The 12,489-nt window shown below is 39.3% G+C and overlaps 2 protein-coding genes across 2 annotated transcripts; one reads left to right on the forward strand and one right to left on the reverse strand.

Annotated features, from left to right (window-relative positions):
- Positions 1 to 217: 217 nt before the first annotated feature.
- On the forward strand, positions 218 to 6,304 carry fbxw12 (F-box and WD repeat domain containing 12). The gene is made up of 10 exons (XM_014997145.2): positions 218 to 482; positions 570 to 607; positions 1,521 to 1,687; positions 1,784 to 1,908; positions 2,775 to 2,981; positions 3,070 to 3,234; positions 3,393 to 3,603; positions 4,412 to 4,593; positions 4,688 to 4,818; positions 5,827 to 6,304. The coding sequence occupies exons 1-10, from the start codon at positions 384 to 386 to the stop codon at positions 5,924 to 5,926; spliced, it is 1,425 nt and encodes a 474-aa protein (XP_014852631.2). The 5' UTR covers positions 218 to 383; the 3' UTR covers positions 5,927 to 6,304.
- On the reverse strand, positions 6,292 to 11,880 carry ptpdc1b (protein tyrosine phosphatase domain containing 1b). The gene is made up of 9 exons (XM_014997144.2): positions 11,835 to 11,880; positions 10,024 to 10,189; positions 9,307 to 9,387; positions 9,076 to 9,194; positions 8,448 to 8,585; positions 7,362 to 8,353; positions 6,769 to 6,951; positions 6,565 to 6,675; positions 6,292 to 6,472 (listed from the first exon to the last, which is right to left on the reverse strand). The coding sequence occupies exons 1-9, from the start codon at positions 11,878 to 11,880 to the stop codon at positions 6,338 to 6,340; spliced, it is 1,971 nt and encodes a 656-aa protein (XP_014852630.2). The 3' UTR covers positions 6,292 to 6,337.
- Positions 11,881 to 12,489: the final 609 nt, after the last annotated feature.

The following is a 12,489-nucleotide window of genomic DNA, read 5'->3' on the forward strand; positions in this document are numbered from 1 at the left end:
TAATTACTCTGTTATGATCTTCAAGGACTAACTCTGATAGAATAATAGCCTTCTCTGTTTACTCTTCTGGTAAGCTGATATTTTGAGTCAGCATTTGTGTAATTAATAATTTTATCACGAATGAATTTGACTTTTATTTTATTCGTGTTTATACATGAAAACGCCTCTATTTTCCACTTTTATGCATCCAGTGGGGGGGCTTCTGCGTGTGCGTGTCCCTTTTTGGCGCCAACCTTCTACAATGGTGACATCTGGTGGCGAAATAAAGGCTCTGCAATAAAGAACTGCGTAGTTCCTTTGCGCTTTCCGTAGTTTGTTTTTTTTTTTTACGTACGGATTCTCTATCTCTGAAATCTCTACAGGCTGTGAAAACTGATGTTGGTATGGATTTCCATCATCCACATCTTATCGGTGACTGTCTTATTCACATTTTCACATTTCTGAGCGAGGATGATTTAATCAGCGCTTCTACTGTGTGCAAGGTAAGACTTCACGCTTCCGGAAGTGGCAGAAACAATCACATCGCGTAAACAACTAAGTTTAGGTTTTTTTTTAACTGTATTTCTCAGGACTGGCATGAAGCTGCAGAGACTCCTTGGTTATGGAGGTGAGTTAATATTTGTTATATTTTTATAGTATTTGGTTTTTCATGGCAAAAAAAATCTACCTGATTTTCAATCATGTGATACTGTACAGTAGCATACATAAAAATGCTACTCTTGTTTTTTTGTTTGTTTTATACATTGTATTGATCTACTTTCTAACTGCTTGTTCCAGGAACATTGTTGTCTGTGTGTCCATAAGATTCTTCTCGCCTTTAATTGTGTGCAGGTGTCAAAATTAATGTTTCTCTGTCCATTCTGGTTAGCAGTTCTTAGTCGGAGTCCCATCACACTCTGGAGTACCTCAGGGTTCTATTCTTAGCACTCTTCTGTTTTTCTTGTCTGCCTCTTGGTTCTTATTTAATAGCTACTTTTAAACCCAATATAATTAATACACCTGGCAGATTTAAGTTTACACTGTTTCTTTTGTTTTGAAGTAATAGTAATACTTAGAAGTGCCCCAGGACAAATTCTGATTTGAATCTGATACACAGTCTGTGGCTGAAGGTAAAGAGTTGGGGGAAACCTTCAAGCCTAAAAGACTTCAAGCTTGTTGCCGTCGATGAAATGTCCAAATACCAGTCGAAAAATGCATGATCCTGGTGATTAAATATAAGAAGGGTTGATTACTGTAGCAGCAAATATTTTCATCCTATGACAATTTGTGGAACATCGCTCACTAAGTAAACAGCAATAGATTGCCCACATTTAATCTCCATTCACATTTGGTCTAAAGGTTTACAAATCCAGAGCTATGTTATTGTCGTTTTGATTCGATACCATGCTGATGTCTGATGATCAGATTAATATTTTCATCCACATACTGTAAACTTCATAATGCTACTTCCCTTTTAGTCCACTATTTGCAGTAGTTGTTGAAAAATAATAAATGCGTCCAAATACCTATGTTCTCCTCAGGAGGATGTGCATGCAGCGCTGGAGTTTCTGTAACCTTGCCGCCTTGGGCGGTGACCAGGTCAATCACTCGTGGAAGAGATACTTCCTGCGGCGTTCCCACCTGGAGAAGAACATGACAGAAGGTCGGACGGGAAATTACACATGCCAAAGCTTGAGAGGCCATACAGGTATGCATTTTTCCGCCCCTGTTCATTAGGAATATCCTTGGCATGACTTCATTATGCTTGTTTTCTAACCTGTGTGTCAAACATCTTGTTCTTCAGGCAGGGTGGTCGGCCTGGTGTACCTGCAGGGCAATTCATACCTGCTGCCAGACCTGTCCAAGAGCAGTGCTGTTGCTTGCAGCGCGTCCACTGATGGGACAGTTCGGGCATGGAACATCCAAAAAGTCAGTGCTTCTCCTTCAGTAACATCACTCATGCACAGTAGACATACACCAGTCTAGCATAGCATTATGACTGTCCTGGAGTATCCTGCCCTATACGCTGTAAACTGCTTTACATTGTTTGATCCAGCATTAATTTCTTCAGCAGTCTGAGCTACAGTAGCTTATCTGATTGATCGGAGTATGTGGAACAAATGTTCCCAATGCAGATCAGCAAGGCCCCTCAGGAGATGCAGTTTTGTAGATGCTCTCATGCAGTTGTCAGACCATCACAATTTGGGCCTAGTCAAAATTTTTCAATTTTTCATTCTTTAAAATAATTATAAGAAGTTATACAGAAGGCCCCTTATGAACCACTCATTGGATTTATGTGTGTTGAGCCAAGCAGAACATTTAAAAACATGCAGGACGCAGGATTTTGACTACCTCTGTGCAAACACATCAAGTTTGAGGGGACAAAATGTTCACTTACCACTTAACATATTCTACCCATTAACAGGTGTTCTTCCCTTTGCCAGTTCACAGTCTCTTGCTTGATAGTTATAATAAAAGTGGCCTTTGAAGTGCTTTCTGGCTTAAATCCAATTTTTGTTTGGTGATGCATATACGTTTGCATTTATCTTCTACAAGTTGGTTTAAAAAAGGATTTCCCACTGTGGATATTCCATTAAAATAAATACAAAAAAATAACAACATAAAAACCCTTCTATAGCTTTAGCAATAGGGGAGATGCTGCTAATGCTCACATTTAAATGACAGTGTTTGATTTTCCTTCTGCAATCACACTTTGAATTAATCATTGGAAATCTAAACATTGACCCTTGTTGGGCTCTTTGAGCCATGATTTTTATGTCCGTTTTGTTTCTCAGGGTGAGAGCCTGTGGTGTAGTCCTGTGCAGAATCCTTTGACGGGGATTGTAGCTGATGAGAAGGAGGAAGTTGTTATCACATCAGACTCTACAGGCCTTATTAAGACCTGGCAGGGTCAGACTGGTCAGGAGCTGGGCTCTTTTTCTACTGCATCCTCACACTGTACATTACTGCAGTACAACATCAACAATGATTGGTTCCTGACTGTAAGTACCCCCACAATCTCCTTGGTGATCGTGTAGCTTTTGTTGTTGTTGTTGTTGTTGTTTTTTCTGACATCATCTTCTTTTCCAGGTTGGAACTGGCCAGGGATCAATTTGCACACTGGCTGATATGACTTTGACTAAAAAGTCAAGTCTAATGGTGTGTGACTCTGTCAAAGTTAACGTACTCCTCGTTTCACCTGACAAGAAGTGGATTATAGCTGGAACCAAGGAAAATGATGATTTAAGTCTAACGGTATTTGGGGTTGTCTTTGATTACATAATTGTCTGTGTTACCTGTGCCAGATTGTTTCTGCGTTACCTCTGTGCAAATACCACCAGAAGGAAAATTGGTAAGAATGGAAAGTATAGATGCATTCCTTGTACACCTGTGTTACTTTGCTTCTTTGCCAGGTGATTAACAGTGAGAGTTTGACCTCACCGTCTGAAGATGAAGAGTCTCTGTGCCAGACTGTGCCGGTCCTCGGGTGCCAAGCTGCTGTCTTCATACCCACCCAGCCTGCCAGACTGGCCATCATCCACCACACTGATCTCAGAGGCAACAAAGCCCTCACTGTCTTCGATGTCAGCATTAAAAAGATGAAGTACAAGACGGAGATCCAGGGTGAGCCCTGATGTTTAGCACAATGACTTGGAAAATGCTTTGGCTCTGAACTCAGATCATTGGGAAACAAAAAGTCTGTTAGTGAGTCATCCAGGAAAAATGTCTGCGTCACCGCGGGAACGGTTTGGAAATCTTCCTGGCACCAGTATTTTATTTAGCTTACTCTCATGGCATGCAGAACATTTTTATTACTCGTTCATTGGATTTAATAACAACAATTTTCAGTGCCAGTGATGAGCTTACTTAATGCTCATCATTGGCTTGATATTTCTTCTTTTTTTTTTTTTTTCCAGGGTGAAATGGCTGAACGGCAAACAGTTTGAATAATTTGTTTGTGTGGGTTAGATTATTCCTCTAATCCACACAGGTACATACACACAAGAGTCTCACTTAGCAGCTTGCACCTTAACCACATAGTTTTTGTATTTGCATTATTATGCCTTGTTGTTTTGTACAACAACAAGGCATAATAATGGCTAAAATGACAGCAGACCAGTGAAAAAAGCAGATTCCATAGAAGAGTGAGTTTGGAGTGGACGAACTTAACTGGCCTACACAAAGTCCTTATCTCAACCCAAAAGAACACTTTTGTACTGAGTTAGAATGAAAGCAGCATGCCACGTCTTCTCCTCCAACAATATCTGACCTCATAAGTGCTTTCTGGGATAAATGGTGAAAATTCCTACATGCTCACCACTATAACTTGTGGAAAGCTTTTCCCAAACATGTTCCAGATGCAAGGGGTGGGTCAACATTATATTAAACCTTTAAATTAATATAATAAATTCTAATCTCTTTCCAACTTTAGTCCAGCAGATGGAGTCCTTCCCCTTGACACTGAACCTCTACTCATCACAAATCCTTCTGGAGGCCAAGAACAGCAACTGCATAGTGCTGGCAGCCAGGGAGGAGCTGTGGGTGTACTCGCTGAAAGGAGCCGTGCTTGCTAATTTCAAAGATCACGTCATGCCCATCTCCTCAATATGTGTGGTAGGCTGTTTTTATTTGAAGTTCAGAAATCCAGTTGCTGAATTGGTTTAAACTGGTGGAAGCTTAGCATTGAGTTATGAATTTTGTTTTGTAGGACAGTTTTCGTGTCGTCACGGCATCTCAGGACCTCTCCTTACGAGTGTTGACGTGGAAGAACGACAAAGACGGCGGGCTCACGCTGGAGAGTCAGTACCACTTGCTGGGAGGCTCCCACACAATGTCCAGGTTAGTGTCTGTCGTAACATACCGCCTTCATCTACCAAGAAGTCATTACCAAGGATGTCCCAGCCAGATCTGTTCATGCTTTGACACCATTAATGGTTAGCAAAATTAGTGTCATGTGCCTTGAAAACTCCCAAAAAGTGCTCTACAATAACCTACAGTATGTAACCAGTATTTCATGGTTTGAATTGGTATTTAGACTTTGTTTTCCCCACTTAACTCATTCTATAGTGGTGTTCAAGACATTAGTCTCATCTTTTGTGACAGATATTTTTGCCCATCTCCTATTTATTTAAATATTTTTTATTTTATTTTTGACAGAAAAAGGTTTCTTTAAGAAAAGGCCTTTTTTTTAAGTTATAGTTTCTAAGTAGTTTCAATTAGAGTTTTATCTATGCATTGCACAGCTCTTCCTGAGCAAAGTATGCATAAGTATACTTACAGACAGTAAGCTGAAAAGGCCAATACAATCTTCCTCGCTTACTGTAAATCATTGTGAAAGGTAAAAACAAGTTTGCTTCTTTTTTTCTTTTTTTTAGTAATGTGTATCACATATAAAACATTAAAATCGGCTGTGCAAAACATTCCTGGCTAGTTAGAATGTGTATCTATTTGTGCGTAGTGTTTATACATCGCAGTGAAGGAACTTTAGCTCACTTTTCTTTGCATAATATTTTAAATTCAGCCATATTGGACAGCTTTTAAGGACCAACTGCTTGCTTAAGCTCATGCCATATTATCGCAGTTGGATTACATCCCAACTTTAACTAGGCCATTCCCAAACCCACATTTTGATTTTATTTAATTACTTTTTTCTTTTTTTGCGCCGTTCTTGCGACATTAAATCAACGACAACATATATCACGATAGACATGTGATCAGTATCAGTAGGTAATTCATCTGATAAAATATTCAATATATGATTATTGGATTGGGACAGTAATTACTGCCGACCTCTGGAAGAGTACATTTATTCCGTGTTTTTGATTGCTGCGTGTTTCTCTGTTGCAGAGGGTTCACTCATGTTGCCTGTGACTACGCCAGCATCGTGGCTTCAGTAGAAGGAAATAATGGGAAGGACGTTCTTAAAGCTTACTCTTTCACATCTTGAGCGTTGCGGCCCGGCACAAAGACTAACATGCGCTATACAAAACCTTCTGACATTTGATTTTCTTATGGACTCTTATTCTCTTTGGTGGGTGTCCGGTGGCAATTAACAGGAATGTAACAACCTGCACTGTGGTTGTTAAGAAATGATACATGACTATAAAATAGTTTGTATTTTGAATGTTCGTTGACTGTGGGGTAGAGCAAGAAGAGATGAGTGTGACCAGGCTTAAGGCAGAATGTTTTGCAACTATCTGATTTGTTCTTTGAAGTGTCACCTAAACTCTACTAAGGTAAAGTTCTGTTTTGTTTTTTTTGTTTTTTTACAATATGGCTTTTGACTTATAAAAAAATGAAATAAAATTGTCACAAGGCACAGAAATATGTATTTCATGTACAGTAAGACCAGCTGTGGTCATGTTGGAGGGAGCGCAGGTTTGGCTCTCTCCTCCTCCTCCACAGCCGTAGATCTCAGGTCCAGAAGAACACACCTCAGGACTGCCGCCATATTCTTGCACAGTTTCCCCTCTTCCGTTGAATTAATGGTGATCTGTTAAAATCAACATTCAACATAAAGGTAAACAACACTTGGTGAGACAATCCACTTGCGGTCCCAGATTATCAGGTTTTACACTTTCTTACCCAGGTGAATGCCTTGATCGCTCTATTCAGAAAAGCTGTTTCAACCTCCTCCGATATATTCATCATATGAGCCATGCAGTTGAGTATGCAAGTTACTGTTTCCTTGGGTGCCTGACAAGAAATGGCATGAAAGTTTAGCTTAAAATGTTTTTTTTTTTTTTTCCTGTTATGTCTGTAGTTCAGAAGTTAAGAATAGCCTCTTACCTGGCCCAGTTTGTTGAGGGCAGTTTTAGCATCTGTGTTGCGTGGATTCAGGACTTTAACATCTTTGATAGAGATGATTGGCTCTTTAAGCTGCTCCAGCCATGACCACATCAATCCAGTCAGGATGAACGGATCCCGCTCTGTGCAAAGTCTCTCCCATGCGCTACCCTGATTCATGTCCTCCTGCACACATTTCAGCACTAACATCAGCCCCTGCAACATTGCAGGTTTGAATGCGTCTTTGGTGTAATGGATTTTATGATATTTTTTCTCCACAATGTGTTGCTTTATTGTGAAGTGGAGGAAAAGGATGCATGGTTTTCAAAAAAAAAACAAAATGGTGATTGCATTAGGAACAGAGAAACTGTGCAGAGTTGATGGAAGGCTGTTGGAGCTAAAAACAGGACAATGCTAAGAGAAAACCTGTAGAAGCTGTAAAACACTGAAGACAGCAGCAGTGACTCAGCATTCAGCAGGACAGTTTGTATCATTTAACAAAATGTAGAAAAGCCCAAGGAATAGGAATATGTTTACAATTACAAATGTGTTTACTATTATACATTTAACAAACTTCAGTATGGTAATTCGGTTACCTGCCAGGCCAGTACTTTGGACTTATGCTCCTCTTCTCCTTCAAGAAAAAGGTCCACTGCCAGTGCCTGGGCCACCAGCAGCCTCCTGGCCTCCAGAGACAGCTCAGACTGCAGTGTGATGAAGGGAAGTGCTGATTTCTCATCTTCTGTATCTTTCGACTTTACCCCATTCATTGCCAGCTCCTCTCTCTGCTCTGCCTTCCACCTGGACAGCATGTTGCCCTTTTTAGTTGGCTTCTCATTTCCCACCGATTCGCTGCGATGTATGGTTTTCCTTTTCAGTTTCTTCACCACAATCGTGCCATCTTTCTGGCTTTCCTCATTCTTGATTTGCCAGAGCGACCCTGTCGAGCTGTGGGAAACATCGGACGTGTTGATGTTCTGACCTTGCTTGTGGCATGAGGGGAGAGTTGTCTCTGATTTGGAGACAGAGCTCAGAGGTTGCGTGAGGAGGTTTAGCTGCGAGCCCAATCGTCTCAAGTCGGACTCACTGTAGCTCAGACTTTTGCGGTGGTAGAAGATGGGAGGCTCGTGGAAATGCCTGGGTAAGGTGGGTGAACCGGGCAAGCGGGGCTCCTTTACAAATAATTCAGGCCCCATCTTTTCAATGAGACTGAGAGTCATTTCAATTTCCTGAATATCAGGGGCTTCAAGAATGTCTTCCTCTATCACCTGCCGGTTTTCTGCAATGTCCACCAAGAGGCCACACACTAGATGTATAATCTTGGGCAAGTGCCTCAGTTGCTTTCTCTCATTGCCATGCAGAATGCGTCTCTGACGGTTAAGGTACTGGGACAGGGTTACAGGTTGGGAATGAGGCTTGGCGTGGGAGAAAACAATTCTTAACGGGGCAAGAAACTGGACAAACTCTCTGACGCACTGCAGCTGACCCCGGGTTTGGATGGAATTGGGCCGTTTGGCTCGAACGTACAAAATAGCCTGGTTCGCAGTCATCCTGGTTGCGTAGGCCAAGAAACATGCCAAGAGTACCCCTGGAGTGAGATCAGGAAAACTTTAGCGCAATGCTTTGATCTGCATGTGAAAAATCACAGTGTGAAACAAACTCTCTGTACTACAAACCTATACCTGTTCTGCCGAGTCCAGCATGGCAGTGGACTGCTACCTTCCCTTCCTGCACTGCAAAGGACATGACCTTGACCATGTCGAGAATGGCGGTAAGGTTGGTCACTCCGTAGTCACTCCAGCCATAATTGTAGAAATAAACTGAAATGGCAACATGAATTTGCATTCCCCGTTTTAACATTATACATGTATGACTGAAAACACCTCCAAGAGAAAGCATTCTGACTTACAAAGTCCCTCTTTTTGAGACTACATGCTTTGAAACCACAACTTCAAACCTTCCAATGTGGAAAACATTTTTCTACTTTGGTCTGACAAGAGCATAAGATCTTCATAATAATTGGATCTTCCTTGTTTTTGATCCCACTTCAGGCAGACTCTTAACTTCCTGTTGCATTTTTTTTTTCATTAAACATTCTTCTCACAACTAGACTTAAACAGAGAGGGAATATTTCACAGATTAACAATGCTATAGCAGTGTTTCTCTTGAAAACCACAAAATTGTGAGTACTACATTGGAGTTCACTCTCATATACCTATAAAAAGTAAAATCCGAGAAACTGATCATTTTAAGTGGTCTCTTAATTTTTTCCAGAGCTGTATATTTCAAAATTCCTGCAAAAGTGCATACTGTTATTTTCCATGAACACTTCGGGGTTGTATGAGAATCCACTTTCTGGTTCCAGAGGATTTCCACAGCTTGCGTGTTCTCCAGGTAGCTGTAGGTTGATCACAGTTTTGATGCCATTCCTTCAGCACAAGAACAAAAAACAGAGCACAGAACACGTCACTGTTCTCGTTTCTTCCATGCTTTATTCAAAACGTTCTTGTGCTGAAAGCCATAGAATAATGATGTGAATACCTTTTGAACTGATCAATAATGTCATATTTCTGAATGAGCTCTGTTGAAGGTCTAGACATAGCAAGAAGATTGTCGGTGACCCTAAAGAAAGCAAGAGAACAAAACTGTCAGCAACTGTATGGTACAGTACAGATGAATTCAAACTTTTCTCAGTTCATCAGATATATTTTTATTTAATTAACAAAAATAAAAACAATCATAGTGCTGTCACAATGACATGTTTCAGATCACTAAACACAAAGATTACCACAGTCTGACGTTTGATCGATTTATTTCATTAATGTGCAAAGGCTATCCAAATCAACCTGGTCCCATGTGAAAAAGTAATCTTCATATAAAAATAATAAATGGTTTTGATGCCATCAAGTGCTTTATTTAAGATATATATATATATTTTTTTTTACATTGCTGTGGTTGAGTGTTGGTTCACTCATTTTCATTTCTTAAATTCTACAAATAGGCCAAAGTGTGGCTACTTTTTTTTCCCCATTAGTAAATTACATCATCATTTCAAGATAAAATGTTTAAAACATTATTAAACTCAAAGCCATAAATTAATGGCTTTGATAACCTGTATTTTACCCAGGTTATCTTTGTCTAACATTCAAAATTAGTTTGATGATCTGAAACAGTGGGGCAAAATAGCAAAGACAAAAGAAACCTATCAGGGAGCAAATACTTTCTAACGACACAGTAAGTCATAACATATACGTGTACCAGGATGAATAGAGGCCTCTTATTGCTTGCTTGTCCTCGGTCCAGTGGTTTGGGTTGTCATACTTGCAGTATTTCCCTCTACAGCCAAGTGAACATTGCATATGTGGGGGAAATACGCCTCGTATAGCTTCTCCTAAGAAGGTGTATTTTGCTTTGGGGGCTTTTACTGTCAGGGTGGAAGAAAAAGAGAGAAATCAGTTTAAACCAGTGATGTCCAAATTTTTTCCCCGTGGGGACCTAAATCACCAAGTTAGAAAGTTGAAAAAGTTGAAATAAAAAACTAAATTTCTTGTGATTTTTTATTTTTTTTTTGCTTTTATCCATTCATTAATATATTTAACAAAATTAACTAATGAAACAGCCACGTTTCTTGTGGAGAAGTAGTCTGCAAACTGTTGCTGATCCAAAACATAAAAGACATGTAATTTTTATGTCATTGGTGTCAGTTGTTTTCATTTTAGAGCCAGAAAAATAAAATAGTCTCCGCTATAGCAACAAGAAAGGAGCACCCCAGAGCTTGCTGTGTAGCCATGTTTAAAGGGGGGCGTGGAACTTATATTTACTAAATGATTTAAATAAAAGTACAAATATAGTTAAGACTAATACTTTGCATTATATCTAACATCTTTTCCTGTAAGATTTTATTTGTCTGTGAAAATTCTCACCCTAAAAAAAGCTGTTAATCTGGATTAGCTGGAGATGAACAGGCCACATTTACTCCAGTCTTAAAATTGTGATCTGGGTCAATTAAAACCATTGAGAGGGTTGCAAATGGTCCCTGTGCTGCATTTTGGACACCCATTGTTTAAAACAAGGTTTGAGAACAAAAGTTACAGTACCCTTACATTTGTTATGAAATTTGGTGTTCTGTAGATATTTTGGTATAAATGGTATAAATAATCTGTTAAGAAAATTTGAAAAACTATGATGTAAAGCAAAAAACAAACAAACAAAAAAACAACAATAATGTTTTATATCCAAGGTGGCCATTTTAGATTTTGAGGTTGGACCAACATAGAAACCTCTGATCTTCCAGTTTGAATTTTTAACTTTAAAACACTTCTATGATTCTCTTCTGTTTTATTGATCTTTGTAATAAAATACAAAAAAACCGAAAAAGTCCAAGTCTGGTTGCAACGTTGTCTAAAGATCTGTCAGTGTGCTTAGAAAAATATGTATTTAGAGAGGTAATACTTGTTTTGAAAAGAATTTTAGAACCACCTTGATCAACAGTTGTGGTGCTTAATAATTAAGGTCATCAGAGGTGAGAATTCTCTAATCCTTGCGTTGGCCCTGCAAGTTCGTCACCAGGGCATTACAGTAAAAATAGCAAGAGATGCACTAATCAAGCATTTAGTGACTGACACAGATTTCTGCTTTGGTTTGAGGGTTAAAGAGATGATTCTAATTTTGGCTGATCCCCATATATCCCTTTTAACGGTTATAAACTCATTTATGTAAACTTTATTTTCTTTAGCTAAAAATTAATCAACGTTGTCAGGTTCAGTGATAGAGGTAGTAGTTTTCAATCGAACAGAAAACGAGGAGATTGTAAGACAAAGTGGATCAAAGAACAAGATGTTTGTTGATGATTTAACAGACTGAAGAAAACATATTCAGTTTAGAGATCAAAAGTAAATTGGCCAACAGGCCAATAGATTGGGTCAACACTAAACATAGCTGCTATTCTAGTATGTTTCTATTTCATTTGTTTGAAATATTTTGACATGATAAAAGCACAGGTAGCTCTTGGGGGATCATACTGAAGTCATTGGCTGGTATGTTTTCAAGTTTTATTTATCCCTACTTACTGTATTCCATCAGAGATTCTCCTCCCAATCTTCCATGGATTGCCATGCGAACATTCACTCAGACTGATGGTCATAGCAGAGCCTGGAAAACCAAAAGCGCTTTGTTATACTGTTTAGCACATTTTCTGATTTACATACAACAAATGCTGTTAAAATTGTACTTGTGCAACACAACAAGAGACAATTTTAACAGCATTCTCTCTGTGTAAGTCAGAAAATGTGTAAAACTATAAATTGGCTAAACACCAGTGTGAGACTGCTAGCATTCTTTTATCAGCATCTAATTTTCAAGTAGACCTGTGTTGCATTTTAAGCTAAAAGTGGCCATGATTCTCAAACCAAAAGCTGGAAAAATATTAAGTCTTAAACAGAACAAACAGACAAACAGAACAAAATTAAAAGAAATGCAAGCAAAGATTTACCTTTAGAACTTGAGAGGAGCTGCCAGTGGCTCCAACCTCAGAAGGAAAACTATCCAGTGCTCCAGTTGTCGACTTTTCTGACATCATTCCTCAGAGCTCTGACGCTGTCCTTCCCACTTTGTTCTTTAAGAAGTCAATCTTGTGGCCTCATTGCCTTCAGATTATCTCCATGTCGTGAGATGGTGCGGCACAAGTGAAGCTATGGATTCGGACTCCTCTGTAAGAAGCCATGA

Source organism: Poecilia mexicana, unplaced genomic scaffold (genome assembly GCF_051168715.1).
Source record: "Poecilia mexicana isolate PSO_F unplaced genomic scaffold, ASM5116871v1 scaffold_7, whole genome shotgun sequence".
NCBI classification, from domain to species: Eukaryota; Metazoa; Chordata; class Actinopteri; order Cyprinodontiformes; family Poeciliidae; genus Poecilia; species Poecilia mexicana.